The 18,710-nt window shown below is 45.6% G+C and overlaps 2 protein-coding genes across 2 annotated transcripts in view; one reads left to right on the forward strand and one right to left on the reverse strand.

The window, feature by feature from the left end:
• Positions 1 to 7,404, reverse strand: part of TXNRD3 (thioredoxin reductase 3) — a 48,795-nt gene extending 41,391 nt beyond the window's left edge. Inside the window, exon 1 of the mRNA XM_070420739.1 lies at positions 7,387 to 7,404. The gene's annotated coding sequence lies outside the window, so the exon portion shown is untranslated. The remainder of the gene's footprint in view (positions 1 to 7,386) is intronic.
• Positions 7,405 to 7,649: 245 nt separating this feature from the next.
• CHCHD6 (coiled-coil-helix-coiled-coil-helix domain containing 6) overlaps positions 7,650 to 18,710 on the forward strand; it is a 209,562-nt gene continuing 198,501 nt past the window's right edge. Inside the window, exon 1 of the mRNA XM_070420740.1 lies at positions 7,650 to 7,785. Coding sequence (XP_070276841.1) covers positions 7,699 to 7,785 — 87 coding nt within the window. The 5' untranslated portion in view covers positions 7,650 to 7,698. The remainder of the gene's footprint in view (positions 7,786 to 18,710) is intronic.

The following is an 18,710-nucleotide window of genomic DNA, read 5'->3' on the forward strand; positions in this document are numbered from 1 at the left end:
ATATAATGAGGAACTACTTTTGCCTTTGCTTTTTCCTAGAGTTCATTTTTCACTTTTTTCCTATTCCTTAAGTGTACATTTAATTCATTTATCTCTTCATTGTTTTTTAAAATAAATATCAATTTAGCAAAAATAAAATATGCTCACTACTTTTCTGCATAAAAATTCAAGCAACACATAAAAGTAGAAAAGATAACACTAACTATAATAATCACCCCCAAATCTAGTAAAAATATTATTTTTAATGTATCATGACCATCATTCAAACAGCTGTCAACCTCAAGCCCAGGTGGGAGCCACTGTCTCTGCATAGCCCTTGGAGTTCTTGAATAATTTGGGCAGCAAGATTCCAAGCCTGAGGTGCAGAATCTCTGTCAACTGGAGCAAGTGGGAGACTAGAGCAGAAAGTGTTGCACTATCTGGATGGCCTGGCTGAGCTCTTTGTGTTCAGACTCCAGCACTCAGTGCAGAGGGCTTTCCCAAGCAGACTCTCCATCACTGTCTTCCCAGTTCCCTGGGATCCCCTAGAGCTAAGGTGGCGGGGCTCTTCCTCTGCCACAAGGCCCCAGTTGCCTCTCTGCCTCTCCCACAGCAGGGCCCAGGCCTGGCATTGATAAAGGATTTTGGTGTGAATTCAGTGTGTTCCAAGCACGCCCCAGAGCCCAAACCCACTTGCGGAGGAGCAGTGGGGACAGACTGCATTCTGCTGGTTGAGTCAGGCAGCTACAGGCTCCCACGCAGGTGTGTCCTGGTTGCCTGAAGCCCCGGACACCTGGGTGTCTCTTGCCCACTGAGAGGCTGCACCCACAGAGCATCTGCCGACTCAGTGACTCCGACACTCAGGCCTTATTTTCCAATTAAACTACGTATATGGGGAGCCTGACCTGGATCCACTGAGGTAACGCATACAAGCACGAAGGCCAGGCCAAGAAAGCCTGGTGTGGATACACTGATAAAAAGGAAGTGGAGAGGCACCCTTATCTAAGGAATGTCCTGGGCCAACTACTGAGAGCCCCATCCTGGGAAGGAAGGCATATTGATAGTTGTGAAGAGCAGAAAGGGCTAAAGGCATTGTTCTACGGAGGGGAGGATATAAGCTGCGCTGTCAGCTTTGCAGATGCTGACTCACTGAAACCTCACAGGAGGCCTCTGATTCTCTCGGAGCTACTGTGATTATCCCCATTTCACAGAAAAGCTCTGACTTGCTGGAGCCCACGTCTTAGTGAGTGGCCAAGGGGGATGCAGAATGGAAGTAATCAGAGGGTGGTGTGCAGGGGGAGACACTGGAGGGAGGCAGGTGAGAGGGGGCTGGGAGGCGAGGAGAAGGATGCCTTCTGGAGGTAGTTTGGGACCGCTTCCACAGCCCGCAAACAGGGGCCACCAGCATTGGATGGCCCCTCTTCCTGGAGGTCTGGGCAAGGAAGCATCGTGACCTCCGAGAGCCAGGTCCAGGACCTGTTGGCCTTTCCCTTTGCAGACAGCTTGGGAACATGTGCTCCTACCAGCCCAGACTGTTATACTTCCTAGAGCCTTTACACTTACCAGTTTGTAGTGCTACATTTGTGTGATTTTCTGATTAATGTCTCGCACCTTCCCCCGAAAACTGGAAGCTCTGCAAGGGCAGGGAGCACCTAGGTGTTCACCACTGTGTCATCAGTGCGGAGTGCGTGCTAGCGCATGGTTGACACTCACGAGTAGTAGGAATGAAATGAAACAGCAGAAACTCAACCATGGCAAGCAAGGGTGCGGGATAAGGGACTTTGGGTGTGATTTGCACAGTCATCTCTTTGGTCTCAGCTCCTCCTTCTATCTCAGGCCCTGACTCTCTCCTTGAATGCATGTGTGTCCTTCCAGCATGTAGGAGCTGGAGTGATGCTCCCTGGTTGTAGAAAGTGTTCAGAGGAAAAGAGGGAACAAAATTGATGATTTCTTTGAAGCTACATCTTTTCTGCTGCAGCTTTAGCTGTTTTCCAGCTGTGAAATATCTAAGGGCAGCCATCCCATTTCACTGGAATGACTGTCTCAGGGACGTGACCAGAAGGTGACAGAGCTGGCAGTGTTCCTGGGATGGGAGGAATCACCTAGGATTCCATCTCAGAGGCTCTGATGTATCTCTTCTCCAAGGAACTGGCCTCATAAAACTGGAACCAGCACATTGGCCTCTCTGATTTGGTTCCTGTTCACTTGCAGGAATCATTTCATCTACAAGAATGTATTTATTCCTCAACCATAGAAGTGTCATCTCTTGGTAAAAGATGTAGAGTAATAGTTATTCAAGATGCGACTGGTTTCTGCAAGTTCCAGTATCTAATTTGGGAGAATAATAATTGTTGATTATTAGAAGCTTCATGGGTTTTATTTCTATATTTATTTATCTTGCAACATTACGTGTGCTTCTTGTCCTTTAACTGTGATGAGTGAGTATTTTCTAAGTGTTCTCCTCTCCGCCTTTGCCTTTCTTCCTTTTTTAACAGCTACAAGAATTAGTGTCTAAATAAAATCAACCAACAGGAATGAGTACATACTACTGCTTTATGAATCTGACAGATGATTGTAATGGGCAACAAACCTGTAGACAGAAAACGTTTAAAACACCTCAAAGCACCTCTCTTCTGTCAAGTTGTGATGAAGAGTAGCTATAGACTCAGGGAAGAAAGCTCAACCAGCCAGGGAATATGTGAATTGCTTAGGTCTGGCAGACAAGATGTTTATAACACTCACGAGACTGAAATTCTAAGTGCGAAGATATCAAGGCTGGGCTTGTAGGAAGATCTTAAGTTTCTCCATTTACAAAGTGTATAAAATTGGGATTATTCTGTATTTATCTGTCACAGAGAAACAAAAGACACAAAGCCTGTTTCTTATAAAAAGCAGTAAGGGGAAATTTGGGAGTTCAACAAGGGGGATTCCAGGAACCATCCTGTAGCAGTGTGGCTGGGGCTGGAAATTTCATCCATCCCACAGAAACCCTTGGGTCAACAAAACCCATCAGCTCTCAGTCCCCCAATGGCCCATCAAGGGCAGACATGAACACTCAACAGCAGCCACAGGAACCACCTGCGGAAAACTTCCTTACCTCCCTGCCACATTCATGCTTATTCTTCACCCACACCCTGTTTTCCCTTTTTGGCTACTTCTGCATATTGGATCGGTCAACTGATCTTATTGTCTTGGGTCAACCCTTGGCACTTTGGAGGGATTTTCACACTTCCTGGCTTTCTCCTCCACTACTGCCCCCAAATAGGAAGATACCTCAATCTACCTTTGCCTCCCAAGGATCTAACAACTAATTCCCTAGTGGGGGCTACCAAATCAACTATACGGGAATTACTATTTTGGAGCAATGAGGAGGGGTGCTGGGAAGGGGAAGAGAAGGAGGATCAAGGAAGAGCTATGTAGGCAGTTCTATTTTTAATTTTTTTAGGAAATTCCACACTGTTTTGATAGTGGCTGCACCAGTCTGCATTCCCACCAGCAGTGTACATGTGTTCCCTTTTTTCCACATCCTCACCAGCACTTGTTGATTTATTGATGGGTTTTGTTGATTTCTGATGGGTTTTGTTGACCCAAAGGCTTTGTGTCTTTTGTTTCTCTGTAGCCATTCTGGCAGGTGTGACATGATACCCCATTGTCATTTTAATTTGCATCTCTCTGATGATTAGTGATTTTGAACATTTTTTTTTTTCATATGTCTCTTGGCTATCTGTATGTCCTCTTTGGAGAAGTGTCTGTTCAGGTCCTCTGTCCATTTTTTAATTGTTTGTCTACCTTTTGTTGAGTTGTATGAGTTCTTTATATATTTTGGAAGTTAACCCCTTATCAGATGTATCATTAGCAAAAATGTTCGCCCATCCAGTGGGTTCCCTTTTCATTTGATGTTGGTTTCTTTTGCTTTAAGGTCTCTTCTCTCTTCCTCCTCCCTCTCTCCCTCAAACTATCTCTCCCCCTCCACCCCACCCCTCGTGATCGGATATGCATCTATTTTTCATCTTTTCTGGATGTCTCTTTTCTGAATATGTTTATCTGTGAGTCTCCTTTCTTTTCGAATCCGTTATTTTTCCTTAGTTTTAGATTTTTGTTTCTTCCGCTCACCCACTTCCCAACTTCTCCTGTCTCCTCTTAGAGCTCCCAGTGGGAGAATTTCAAATCAGCTATTTTTCAGCTGGTTTTCCAAGTCAAATGCTCTTTAGGTTAGCCACAAGTCCTGTTTGCAACTCAGTTTTCTTGTCTGTGAAATAGGAACACAGAACTTGTCCAGTGCTGGGAGCAAGTGGACGAAACTTCCTTAGACTGCAGCCACCTTGCATCTTCTAAAATGGCAATTTTTAAATCTCACATTGATTTGCTGGCATTCTTTTGTAAAGAACTTTCTCCCCTTTTTTCTATTCTCTCTTTTTCTCTCCCTCTCTACATGGTCCATTGAATTAAAAAACGTAATTGTTATAAACTCACATTGTCAAAGTGTTATTAATGTTCAAAGTGTCCCAAGTTTGGCCAGTGGGAGCCTAAGAGGCCAATTTTTTTAACAAAGTACCTTGTTACACCAAAGGAAATTGGGGTTCTGTTGTATGAAAGGAGCAAATGGTTACTAGCCAGCAACTAGTGGGCCTGCCACACTTACCTCCCCAAAGCTTCAGTTTCCTGGACTTTAGAATGGGGTGATAACTCTCTCAGGATGATTTCCAGACGAAATGAATTGGTCATGAATTGACTGCATGAAAAACAATGTGTGCCTGTGTCATAGAGCCTGACACAGAGAAGGTGCTAAAAAATTAACAATTTCCCTTCCCATCCTTTCTATGCCACTACCTTTATTTAATCCTCAATCTTACTTTGTTTGCATGTATGTCACATTATCTTCGCCTATTTGCAACTCGGTTTTCTTATCTGTGAAATAGGAACACAGAATTTGTTGTGTTTTCATGAGACTTAGCTATGCTGTTGTCATTGCAACCCCCATGCTAAGTCTTGTGGAATTCCAATTTTGTCCCAGGATTTTACAGATGGTGGTGGTGGTGGGGCACACAGTCTCATGGCCATCTATGGCTCTGATTCTTGTTTTCCTGAATTAGCTGTGTGTTAATAATTTTATCATCTGGCCCAGAAGTGAAGTCTATCTTTTCCTTCAAGTTTTACAACCCCTCATTTGTTATCAGTAGAAGTGGAGTTCTTAGAGTGTTGTGAGGAAAATAATTGCCTGAGGTCCCTATGGGAGGATGGGGTTTTGTGGAAAGCTTTATTGTAAAATTAAGGGTGTTCTCCTCCAAGGTCCCATCTTGTCTTCAGTAGGGCCAGAATAAGGCCACTGCCCAGAATTTTTGTCCGTATTAAAGTATAGTACAGTCCAGCGTCTGGCAAATTTAGCTTCTGTTCCCACTTGCACTCCATTGTGTGTGCGGTCTGCATGGCCATGGATCATGCTGCTGCTTAAGGCCACATGGCTATGGAGAGAGAATAAGTGAGCACACAGGCAAATTCGGTCACCGAGCGAGAGAGATCAAGCGTGAGTAAGCAAGAACAAGAGTGAGGGAACTCTTTGTCTGGAAATTTTTAACCAGGAGCTTCTCCAAACGAATCAATTAACTCTTTAAGATTTCATGTGCTTGCAGTGGCTCCACACTCCTAGCCAATGACCTTTTCCCAGACTAGATTGACAGACAAGAACCTTCCCTACATCACCCTGACTTTACTGCACATGTGCCCATCTCCCCCTTTATTTAATCTTTTCCCCCAGTGATCTGCAGGGAATGGACCAGTGGTTCCCTGGGAGTGTGAAGCTGTAGCTTCCTGGTAAAGCTGCCAAGATGACCATGCTAGTAATGTCTGGCATCTCCTTTGCTCTCATTCCTTTGTTAATATTAACTAGCTAATTAAGATGATAATGCCTTCACAGTCATAGATGATGCTTGGGTATTCAGAAGGCCTTGAAAAATATGGGGAACATGTAGAGGGTGCCAAAAGTGCCCCACCCATGATTTTTATTGGCTGGTGAAGCCATACCCTAACTGGTATGGATGTTGGCAACTCTCTGGGGAAATTGTCCTGGGCTTCGAATGACTGACATGTGGGAGATAAGGCTGGTCCCCTTGCCTCACAATGAGACTATTTAAGGCCATAATTTGTGGTCCTGAACACCCTGTGCGATCAAGCTAAAGCCAGTCTCTAGCTTTCACTCCATCTTTACTTAGATTATTCTGTTCCCTCACTTTTTTCTCCTGAGGCACTCCCCCAATAAACTACTTGGTCCAGAATCCCCTACTCAGTCTCTGCTTATAGAAAAGAAATGGAGGGCAGAAGGGATGGAGGGAGATTTGCAAATCAAAGTATTTTGAATAAAACTAGCATATGTCCTTGTCCATAAAAATCCTCCCCAGCTGCACATCTGGAATGTTCACTGTCTCCTTCACCCAAGCTATTCTCAAGTCAGAGTGTCTCACTGGTCTCTCTCATTTATTCTCTCCTCCTCACTCCTTTCTTTCCTGGTTGCCAAACGGAGCTCCAAATTACCCTTGCTATTTCACGTAGCAATCCAGTCTTCCCTAGTTCTAGATTCCAAACTTAACTCCGGGCCCACTTTGGCAAATCAAAGCTATTCAGCAATTCAGATGAACAAGAGGGGGCTTCATTCATGGTTGCTGTGGCTGTGAATAGCAATCAATTCTGTTCCTTCGTTACACATATGGCCTGTGTGAGAAGCAAACACACTGTGCTCAATGCATGGTATGTATGCTCCTTGGATAATGTCTCCTAAATGCTTATGACCATTCACTGCCCTCCTAAGAATACAACTCTGACCTTGGACCATAAGGCCCTCCTGGTCTGACCTCCTTATCTCTGGCTCTCCTCTGCTTGCTTCTCACTTTCCATTCATGCAGCTAGACCCTCTTACTTTCTTGAACGTGGCAAGGTCTTTCCTGACTCAAGGCCTTTGCACTAGTTGGCCCGCAGCAAAGTTCTTTCCCCATCTTCTCCTGGCTAACTCCCTACTAGACCTCAGGTCTCAATTCAAATGCTTCTTCCTCAGAGAGGTTGCTCTGGCCTCTCAAATTAAAGGAGGAGGACTCCTTTTAATTTCTTTCATGGCATTTATTACAGTGGTTAGCAAGTTTATTTACATGCTTGTCTGTCTTTTCATTTGTTTCTTCTACTAGTTTTATATGTAAAAAGCAGGAAGGCAGGGCCCGTCTGTTAGTCACTGTATTCGCCGCGCCTGGGTCAATGCTTGCCTGGTGTTCAATATCAGTTTGCTGAATGAACCAAGCCGAGAACTGTAACAAATTCCTTCTCAAGTTTAGTTCAGGCCCCGCGGTGGTCTCCTGGCCTCAGAACATCACTCTCAGCTCTTCTTCAAGGGAGACCTTTCCAAAGCGAGCATTGTCCACTTACCGTGCCATTGGAGGCTCTCCTCGCGTAGGCACCCGTGGCTTCACTTTCAACGCGTTTTCCACGCCCCACGCCTCCCCGTAACACCCGGGTTACAGGACAGGACAGGCCCACAGGACTACAATTCCCACAATACAGCGCGGGCCCACGCCACATGATTGGCCGAGCTTCCAGCAGCGTCCAATAAAACGTAATTTTGTTGACTTGCGCCAAAGCAGCCCGAGTCCCGGAAGCGACAGTTCAGCGTCTGACTGGTTGCTCTGGAGCCGGGTCGCGTGCCCGCCCGCCTGCCCGCCCGCCTGCCCGCCTGCTGCTATGGGGGGCACCGAGAGCAGCGAGGGCCGCAGGGTGTCCTTCGGAATGGACGAGGAGGAGCGGGTCCGGGTGCTACAGGGCATCCGGGTGAGCGGGTCGCCGGTGGGCGCAAGGAGCGAGCGCGGCCGGGGCAGGGCGGGTGGGGAGGGCGTCCGAGGGTGCGGAGGCCGGGCCGGACTAAGGGGAGGTGCGCAACGAGAGCGAGCGCGCGCGCCCCGCTTGTGGAGCACTGCCTACTCCGGTGGTGAGCATCTTTTTCTCCGCCCAGTAAACGGGGAAGGTGAGGCTAGGAAAATGCTCAGGGTCCCCGTGCAGGGAGTGACTACCTTCAGGCTTCTCCACTGCGGGAGGAAATTGGAGACTGAGAGATGGTGAGGCCACATTCCAGCCCAGGTGACTTAACTGTCACGGACCTGAATCTTCCACCGCACACCAAGCGTAGGCGTCCTGTGTGTACAGGAGATGCTGCTGCCAACCCTGGACAACTGCAACAGCCCCTCAACATTGCAGCCAAAGGGGCACTTTAGAAGATGTAATTCAAATCATATACCCTTCCCTTGCTTAAAATTCCAAGCAAGGGTCCCCACTCCCCCCTTCTCATTTTTAAAAATCCTCACTGGAGGACATGTTTATTGATTTTTAAAGAGAGAGAGGTGTGTGTGCAGGGGAGACCTCGGTGTGAAGTGTGAGAAAGAAACATGATCGGTTGCCTTTTTCCTATGCGGGAACCTGCAACCTTCTGATGTACCGAACCACCAGGCCAGGCCTTAAGCAAGGGTTTTAATGAATGCCTAGCGCATTTAAGATGAAAAGGAATGACCTTACCTTATTTTACAAAGCTGTGCTGCTGATTTCAATGACCTGTCTGACCTCCCACCCCCACATCTAGTCACTAGCCTTAGGACCTCCTTGTCCCAGCAAGATGTTAGCTTGCTCCAAGCACAGGACCTCTGCATTTGCTGTTTGTCTTTTTTTTTTTTTTTAAACATAATTTATTAATTTGTTTTCAGGTAATAAGCATATACATATGTTTCTAAAATTATATAATGTCCTCTAATTCTGTTGTAATAATGATTGTATATTAGCAAACACCTAAATGTCTTACCAATTGAATTTATAGGCAACAATATAGGATCATAAAAACATTCATTTCTAATTTCTTCATTTGAAACAATAATGTAAAGCACTAATTTATTAATGTATCTTGCTGAGAGAACAGGTTTTAAGAGTCTAAATCTAGATTTTGATGATTTTTAAATGAATCCTTGGTTTTCCCTATTTCCCCGCAAATCAGTTACAATTTTGAGTATAGTCATATAGCAACCATAATTCATTTGACTGCTGAGGGTCTTTTTCAAATTGTGTCCTTTCCAACATTTTTCTGAAGTCGGTTTCTGGTTGGTTCCATCAATACCAAGGGTTCTTGTATGATGATTGTAGGGCAGTGTTTGCCTAATAGTTCAACTTCCACTTGTCCTACCTTACTGAGCTCCATAGGGATGTTTCAAAAGCCAGACTCTTCTGGATGCTGTGACTGTAGCTTCCAGACAATGGTGTTGTCAACCACCTTGCCATTGTACCAGATGCTTTCATTTCCCTCCAGATCTACATTGTCTGTTGCCAAGGTGAGGCAGTCCAGTCTCTGTTTCAGCCCCTTGGATTTAATGTGTTTCACTGCTTGCTTTCCTATGAAGTCTGCTGGCTACATCATGGTTCTGCTTAATGCTTCCTTTATAGGTCCTATCCCAACCCCACTCCCTCCCCCCCACCCAGCTTTTCTTATGTCCAGCTCTTATCACCCTTGTTATAGTTAAAATATCTGAGTATCCTGACCTCACCACTTAATCTAAGTCCCTTCCCACCCACACTGTCACACATCTAGTTTTTTTCATAGTGCCTATCACCATTTGAAACTTCTATTAATAATTTACTTGTTTATTGTGTTTCCCAGTACAGGATAAGCTCTTTGAGGCTAAGGTTTTTGTCTGATTAATAAAAGTAGCTCATATTTGAATGCTTATTGGGGGCATGGGATACATAGGTGTCCTCTCATTTAATTTTCAACAGCCCTGTGAGAGATGTGGAATTCTATATGCCCATTTTATAGTCTAAAGACGATTGAGGCACTGAGAGACGAAGTAACTTATCCAGGATCACCTAGGTGACAAGCGGTAGAACTGGATTGGAGTAGGCAATTCGGGCCTGTTCATTGAATGCTATATACTTCCTCCTACACCTGTGTCTGGCAAAAAGTGGGTGCTTTGTAAATGTTGAGTGATTGAGTGGATGAACTCAGTGAAACAGAGACCGGGTTTAAATGGAATGTACAGAGCTGGGTGCAGGCGAGTTAGTTAGGGAGGGAGGTGGTTCAGAAAAAGACATCAGGAGGCCTCGCTGCTGGGCAGATGCTCATTTGCAGTGTGACCTTGGGTGAACAACTTCTCTTTTGAGTCTTAATCACCACATTAAAAAAAAAGAGGGGCTGGAGGGTGTGAAATCCTAGGTGCTGCCTATGATGAAATGAAGATGTGTGTTGAAGCGTTTAGAGGAAGTACAGAGGTACAGAGTGTTTTTATAGGAGAGTGGGGGCCTCTACTCTGCCTGGCATAGTACTTAGCGAACACATTTGGTGCCTGCTGGTGTTATCCAGCCTTAACCTGGCTCCTGCCAAAGGCAAAAGGAGGTTGGTGTTGGAAGATGGAGAGGCAGGAGCCTGAACTGAAATTTAGAAAGATACCCTTGGCCTTGGCTCTGTTGGATGCTCTCCCACCTTTGGTACCTGGTATCCTGGTTTGGGGAATGTTAGAAAGTTAGGTCAGTGGGAGTTTTCTAAGGTTCGGGGGACTCCCTTAAGAAGTGATTTCCTTTAAGTTGACAGAGGAACATCAACTTTTTGGGCGTCATATCAGACAGGTACATTCTATTTCTAGTTTTCTTGACATATCTGCAAGGTATAAATTCTCTTTAAAGATGGAAAATCAGGCTTAGAGAGGTTAAGAAATTTGTCCAAGGCGTTACCTGAGTAACTTCTGGGACTTTTATCCAGATCTTTTGGGTGCAGAAAGCAGCCTTTTCTCACTGCTCCAGCTCCTTCCGCACCACTGATACGCAAGACAGCAAGAAAATTCTGAGACGAAGCCTCCGCCTGTCCCCCTAGGTCAGCGGTTCTCAAACTGTGGGTCGCGACCCCTTTGGGGGTCAAATGACCCTTTCACAGGGGTCACCTAAGACCATTGGAAAACACATATTGTTTTTGTGATTAATCACTATGCTTTAATTATGTTCAATTTGTAACAATGAAATTGGGGGTCACCACAACATGAGGAACTAAAGGGTCGCGGCATTAGGAAGGTTGAGAACCACTGCCCTAGGTGCTGGGGCCTCACTTAGTTCCACCAGAGGCTAAAATGAGAAGAAGCTCTGGGGACAGGTTGCCTGGTGGGAAAACTCATTAGAATAAATGACTAGTCCTGAGTCACACTGTGGGGTGCATGCCATGACAGCCCCCTCCCCTCCTTCCTCCATCTTCCTTATGTTCCTGGAGATCAGAGAAAAGGAGGTGACAGCAATGAAGTGTTTTTGTGTAGTGACTTTGTTCGCAAAGTTACTTGAGGGTTGGGGAGTTCACTTTGTCTTTAGGCAGGCGAGTAAAAATCAGTAGACAAGATTGTTGGATATAAAGTAAGAAGTTAATTTAATAGAGGGTAGATGCCAAAGAAGAATATCTGTCCCAGCTCCTTCAGAGAAAGTTAAATATTCATAAAGACCACTTGTTTTTAATCCCCTGGGCCTGGGCCTGGAAAGTGCTCCAGTTCCCTTCAAATGAAATGCTAGGGCCTTACTAGTTTGCATGCTTATTTGCATAAACTTACATAGTGAGTTCAAGCCCTATTTTTTTGGAAGGTAAAAGAAATTTAATACAAAATGCTGCAATTATATGCAATTTGTTTTCAGAGCAAGCATGTGTGAAATACATAAGATTTCATTTCAACAAGTATTATTTAACCTCATCCTCCAATAAGAAAAGAAGGCACACATGTGGCAATAATGTCCTATATGTGTCCTTTTCTCTGCCCAGTGTGAGCAGCCATCTTTGGTGATTCCACTGAAATTGGTTGCTCCTCAATTTCCAGACTCCTCACTGTCTTCGGCCTTTTCCCTTCCAACCACTAGGTGGCTCTTCCCTAGTCGCTTCCCCAGCCCGCGGCTTCAGGTGTGTTCCCAGGCTCATTTACACCCTTCATCATCTGACCATCATTTATTGCTCCTGTGAGGTCAGTCTGGGCCGCTGCTGAGGGGAAGATCAAGGAGGATGTAGTAAGGTACACAAGAAACAGTTCCCAAACATGCCAACACCAGAGAAGCCACATGCTGAGCATTGTACTCATGGCTATCATTTATCCATCACCTCAGTAAAATGCTTACTGTGAATGTGTGATTGTCAGAGATAGGGCCTGGGTTTGCAGAGACAAAGGGACAAAGCATAAGGTCCCTGCCTTCATGGAGACCTCAGCCCAGTAGGGAGGACAGACCAAAAGAAAAAAAGAAAAAAGGCAAAGGAATAAAAGAACTGCAAGTGCTATGAAGGAAACATAAAGAGTAATGGGGCCACCCGCTAATAGGGATAGTCAGCTTATGCTGCTCTGAGGAGGTGACTTTGAAGATGTGCCTGAGCCAGCCAGGCAATGTGCACATATTTACTCTTTGCTGAGTGTTTTAAGAGCACTATCTCAGATATTCCCCTTGCTGACCTTGTGAGATATCATCTCCATCTCAGAGGCGAGGAAACAGGTTCAAGAGGGGAAGTATTCCAAGGTCACAGTGAGTTAGTGGTAGAGCTGGAAGCGCAGACGTTCCAACTCCATAACTTGTGTGCATGGCAGCCACATGGGCTGGGATGTGGGAGAACAGTTGACCAGGTGATGAGGCCAGACAGATAATGGGACCTGAATGCCAGAGAAGGCTGTTTACATGTTACCCTGGAGGCAACACTGCAGTTCTCTAATCAGGAGTGGAGCTTTGCAAAGATTGTATCTGATGATGGTGATTTTTTTCTTTTTTTTAAAAAACAGCTTCATTGAGATGTATTTTATGTATAAAATTCACCCATTTCAATGATTTTTTTTAGCAAACTTACAAAGTTGAGCAACTGTAATCACAGTCGGAATTTAGAATATTTGCAAGACCTAAAAAGATCCCTTGTGCCTATTTCTTCCCCATTCCCACTTCCAGCCTCAGGTCACCATTACTCCTGCTTCCATGCATTTATGTTTTCTGGACATTTTATGTAAATGCACTCATACATCTTTTACCGCTGGCTGTCACTGAGCACAATATTTTTGGTGTTGCTTCATTGATGTTGAAGCATGTATCAGTAGTTCCTTTTGGTTGCTGGCCATGTCCCCTTACATGTTGCATGAGCGCTTGTAACTCACTACTTCCAGTGGAACTCACCCACGTCCCCTCTTCTGCCACCTAGAAATCACCCTGTTTGCTAGGTTGTGAGTGGCTCCATCCAGAAAGCTGGATCCTGCGTTCCTCTTTTTCTACAATTAATGACAAATCTTGAGTTCTCCTTTCCAACTGTTTATCTCCTCCTTATCCTTTGCTTAATCCTCCTCTCTTTACCCTTCTCTTTACCTCAGTTTAGATCCATTCCATCTTCCTCTTAGCCATCTGATAAATTGTTCTTTCTCCCCATAGGCTTGCCTCCCATAAATCTATACCTCCTGGTGCTAGCAGGGTAATTTTTTTTTAAAGGTAAATTTTACTTTTTAAGATGTTTCAGCCAAATGGTAAAATTCATACAGTTCGAAACGAGGCACATAGGGAAAAGAACATCTCTCTCTTCCACCTTGTCAGGCCTGCTCTGAGGCAGTCCTGTTATCAGCTACTTTAAAAAAAAAAATATTTTTATTGATTTCAGAGAGGAAGGGAGAGGAAGAGAGGGATAGAAACATCAATGATGAGAGGGAATCATTGATTGGCAGTCTTCTGCACACCCCCTACTGGGAACCGAGCCCACAATCCAGGCATGTGCCCTTGACTGGAATTGAACGGGGCACCCTTGAGTCCGCAGACTGACGCTCTATCCACTGAGCCATATCGGCTAGGGCAGCCAGCTTCTTGTCTCAGTGATGCTTCAGAGTTACTAGTATAACCCTTCCTTCCCATCCTTACAAGCTCCCCATTGCCTCTAGGTCAAAGGCAGATTCCTCCCTTCACAAAGCCCTCCGCGTGTTGGCGCCACTTTCTACCTCTTACTACACATCCTGGCAGGGAAGACCCTTGCTCTTGCTATACTCTTAACTATTTCATGCTTCTGTGTCTGTGTTCTGTTCGCAGCCTGCAGTACTTTCTCTCCCTTTGACTGGCTAAATTCCTCTTCATCCATAGGATCAATGCAAGTGTTGCCTTCTGAAGGATGCCTTTCGTGATGTCACTGCCCCACCTCTCAGTGGTCACCATCCTCGGTCCTGCAGGTCCTGTGTTCACCTCCCAGTGCTTATTACTCTGGGCAGAAATGATCTCTTTCTTGCTTACTCCTTTACTACCACTGACAGACCTGACTCCTGCCAGCTTGTTTTTTTGGAAACTGCCCTGGGTGCTCAGCCTGACAGGAGGAGCCCTAGGCCCTGCTAGGAGAGAGCAGTGAGCTGCAGTTTATCTCCTGGTGCCCAGTGGGTCCTTAGAAAGTGGTGCCCTGAGAGGCTGTGGGTATGGCCGTGCAGACCTAGCTAACTGCTGACTCACCACAGACCTTGGGCAAGCTGCCTCTCTGCACCACACCTTCTCCATTCCTTGCATGAGGAGGACGCCTCTCCTGCCCATGTGGGAGCTGATGTATTAGTTAATGCGAAGAATAATGCTTAGGAAGCTGCCTCCACATTGTTACTTCTCAGATGTGTCTAGATGAGTAACATTTTAAGACTAACAAGTGCTAATTTTCATATTGACATTTTCCTAATTTAAGTAGGCTTTCTGTTTTATAAGTACATACATATCCCCCTTCCACTCCTTACCCTGGGGCTCAATAAAGCACCATAAACTGGGAAATGTGACTTTCAGAAATATATCTATATATCTCTATCTCTATATCTATAATCTATATTTTACTATTATTTTTTAAATTTTGAATTGGCCCTTCTATGCACATGGTTACTCGTCACCTCAGAGTGGCTCTTTTACTGCCTGCCTTCACTGGTACAAGTATCACTGTTAGGTGCTCCAGCTTTGGATGGGAGTCTTGGTCCCAGCACTTAGGACTTCCTGTAATCTTGGGTGAATTGTTTCACCTCCCCGACTCCAACTTCTTCATCTCTAAAATGGGAATGCGCCTAGCCTGGGGCCTGGCATGTGGGGCATGCTCAACGAATATTAGGTAATGGCTGTTTTTATCATTATCTTTAAACTAGAGGCCCGATGCATGAAATTTGTGCAAGGGTAGGGCTTCGCAGCCCCGGCTGCCTCACGGCCCCGCCCCCCTGCCCGCACCTGCCTTAGCCTGGTGCTGTCCACGTCTGCTACCACACCCCCCATTCCCTGGTTCTGTGGAGCCCCCCAATTGATTGCCCCACAGAGGGTGGCCTGGGCCTCTCTCTTTGGGGCAACCGTGGAGCCCCCCGATTGATTGCTCTGCTGGCCAGTGGCCTGGGCCCGCCTCTGTGGGGCGATCATGGGATGATGGCCGGCTGCCCAACCCATCGCATTGCATCTGCCTTGGCTGGCCTGGTGCCAGTACGTGTCATAGCGTGGTCGTCCAGAAGGTCATCTGGACAGTTGTCCGGATGGTCGTTCTGCTGTTCGGTCGTTGGTCATTTTGCGTGTTATGCTTTTATTATTATAGATAGGAAGCCCTGTCATCACTCTAGAGTTGAGTGCTTTTGCAGCTCTGAGCTTTGTTGCCCCCTTCTGGAGTTTGGGGACATCACCTCCTCTCTGGTCTGCCCCTGGGCACTTTGTTGCCAAGGATTCCCTATTTCTCTACATGCAGCCTCTTGCAGCTTCCTGTGTAGTCTGTCTATTTGCCTGTGAAACAGAGCTGCTTGGATGGACTTAGATCCCCCCACACATACACAAGAACTGTTCTTGGCTCATTGTAGACACCCCATCTCCAGTTAGCCAGGTATGGGTTTTTCTGTCGTCTTTCCCTCATTTAGTCCTTTAAGACTTTTTCTTCTTTCAAGATGCATCTTATTTTTAAATACACCTGCTTATAATTTCTCACGAATCCTTTCAGGATTTTCCAAGCCTCCATATAAAAGCATACTCTTTCCCTTTTTATGGTATACATGAGATCATACTCTAAAATGCTTCTTTCACTTGTCCTGTGCTCCGGTCAGCTGCCAGGTCTTCAATCATTTTACTTCCTTGGTGTCTCTTGCATCCATTTCCTCCCTGTGCTTCTGTGATTGCATTTCTGTCCTCTTAGTCCTGATGTGACTGTTGGTGCCAGACTATTCTGTGCAAGGTGAAGCTCGAGTTCCTCTTCAAAAACCATTGGCGGCTCCCAGTTGACTGCAGAATAAATTGCAGCCTCCTTACCTTGTCATTCAAGGCCCTCACCACGGGGAGCCCACCAGCCTCCCATCTGGTTTTCTTCATGGACCTGTGCTATGTCAGGCGGAACGCTGGACTTCTCTGAGTGTCGTTCCCCTTTACTCTCACCCCTTCTCTGCAGTCATGTTTTTAGCCCAAGTCAGGCCATCTCCCTTCCAGCGGGAACTTAGGGTTCCTTTATTAGAACTCTCAGGCACCTTAGTTGAGCTTCATATACCTGACAACTTAGCAGCTTGTGTCATCTGTCTGAGTTTATTTTGCCCACCCTATTGGACCATAAGCTCTTTGAATGTAAAGCTCTTGGCTGTTACATCTTTACATGCTCCATTGCACTAATGTGTTATGAGCATATGCCTTTAGTAAATATTTATTTAGTTCATATCTTTAACAAATACTGAGCATCTCCAGTGTGCTGTGCAAAACAGAATCCTGCTCCCATGGTGGGAGTAATGGCAAGCAAGTGGTCAATTGTGAGTTACGACTTCTCAGCAATCCTGACTCCTTCTTTGCTTTATTTATTTATTTTTTAAAATATATTTTATTGGTTTTTTACAGAGAGGAAAGGAGAGGGATAGAGAGTAAGAAACATCAATGAGAGAGAAACATCGATCGGCTGCCTCCTGCACACTCCCCACTGGGGATGTTTCCGCAACCAAGGTACATGCCCTCGACCGGAATCGAACCTGGGACCCTTGAGCCCGCAGGCCAATGCTCTATCCACTGAGCCAAACCGGTTAGGGCCCTTCTTTGCTTTAGATTTGCAGTAGCTGCCCCTTCCAGGGGCCCTTCCTGCCTGTGAGTGTTAGTTTGCAAGTGCAATTCCCCTTGCTCTTGTCGTTGGGGGTCACATCCTTTTACCCCACAGCAGACTGGCTATGGAGTCAAGCAGCCTGGCTTGCACTCTATGAGCTTCATGGCCTAGGCAAGTGCTTTACCCTTTCTGTGCCTTGCTTTCCTCTACTGGGAGGTGGGTGTTGCTTGTAGTTATTATGACTCTGACCTTCTCCATTATAATGGGTCAGCAGGACACTGCTCACTTCTGTCATGGTTCTTCCATTCAGTGCTAGATAAGACCCACTTGTGATTTTTCTGGCAGCACCTTTCTCCTCTAGCCTTTTAGTCGTGGGGTAGCCACATGACTTACTGATAGACCTCTGTGGTTTAATAAAGAAACCTCTAGTCCCCTCTTTGGGAACTTGCCTCTAAAGTAAGTGAGGAAAACGTTTGGTTGCAGTCATGCAATGGTAATCGTTAGGATGTGGGGTCTGGGTTCCCAAGCACATTTGTTAGGACAGATGTGGTGAGGTCTTGCATGTGTGTGACTTAGATTGAGGCCTGACTTTGGCTGTTGATGGCCTGCCAACTTGTGGCCATGGAAGCCCTGGGCTAGGGCTGTGGGCTGGAGAGGGGAGGAGAGAGAGAGTCCCTTCTTGGGTTCTATGTTGTCGGTGGAGACCTGTGGAGCTGCCAGCCAACCGCACCATAGTGGTGGCACAGAAAGGCCCCTCTTTTTGAAATCCTGTGTTATTCCACACTGAGGGCAGGAGGTCGGAGCTGGAGGGTGCTTTAAAATAATCTTCCTAATTTAATTTTTAACAGATAATGCATGAGAACGCTTAGAACAGTGTTCAGTTTATAGTATACTAGAGGCTTAGTTCACGAATTCATGCATGCGTTGGGTCCAGCTGGCCTGCCCCAATGGGTGCCCATTGGGCTGGGCTGGTGTGGGGGGTGGAGGGGCCATTGGTGGTTAGCTAGCTGGCCCGGCCCCCGGATCAGGCTGGTTGGCTGCCTTAGTGCATGTCATAGCCACCGGTCATTCTGGTTGTTCTGGTTGTTCCTCTGTTCCTGTCGCTGGGCTTTTATATGTATATAGATGGTGAATGTTACCTATTGTTGTTACCATAGTCCCTTTATCCACAGTTTTGTTTTCATCAGTTTGAGTTACCCGTGGTCAATCAACTGTGGTTAGAAAATATTAAATGGAAAATTCCACAAATAAAAAATTCATAAGTTTTAAATTGTGCCCTGTTCTGAGTAGTATGCTGAAATTTCACACTGTCCCACCCAGGATGTGAAAGATCCCTTTGTCCAGTATATCCATGCTGTATGTACAGTACAATAAGCTAATTTGAGAGAGAGACCACATTCACATTACTTTTATGACAGTATATTATTATAATTGTTATATTTCATTTTTAGTTTTTGTTATTAATTTCTTGCTGTGCATAATTTATAAATTAAATTTTATTGTAGGTATGTATGTATAGGAAAAACCAGTATACGCAGGGTTTGGTACTATCATGGTTTCAGGCACCCACTGGTGCCTGGGAGGTCTTAGAACACATCCCCTGAGGATACAGGGGACTACTGTATTATTAATTCTGGTATTTTTACATCCAGTATGTGCCTGGTATGGATTATAATTAGTATTTGTATAGTGCTTTGCAGTT

This window comes from Myotis yumanensis, unplaced genomic scaffold (genome assembly GCF_028538775.1).
Source record: "Myotis yumanensis isolate MYYU_CA2020_CCGP unplaced genomic scaffold, mMyoYum1.0.hap1 SCAF_7, whole genome shotgun sequence".
NCBI classification, from domain to species: domain Eukaryota; kingdom Metazoa; phylum Chordata; class Mammalia; order Chiroptera; family Vespertilionidae; genus Myotis; species Myotis yumanensis.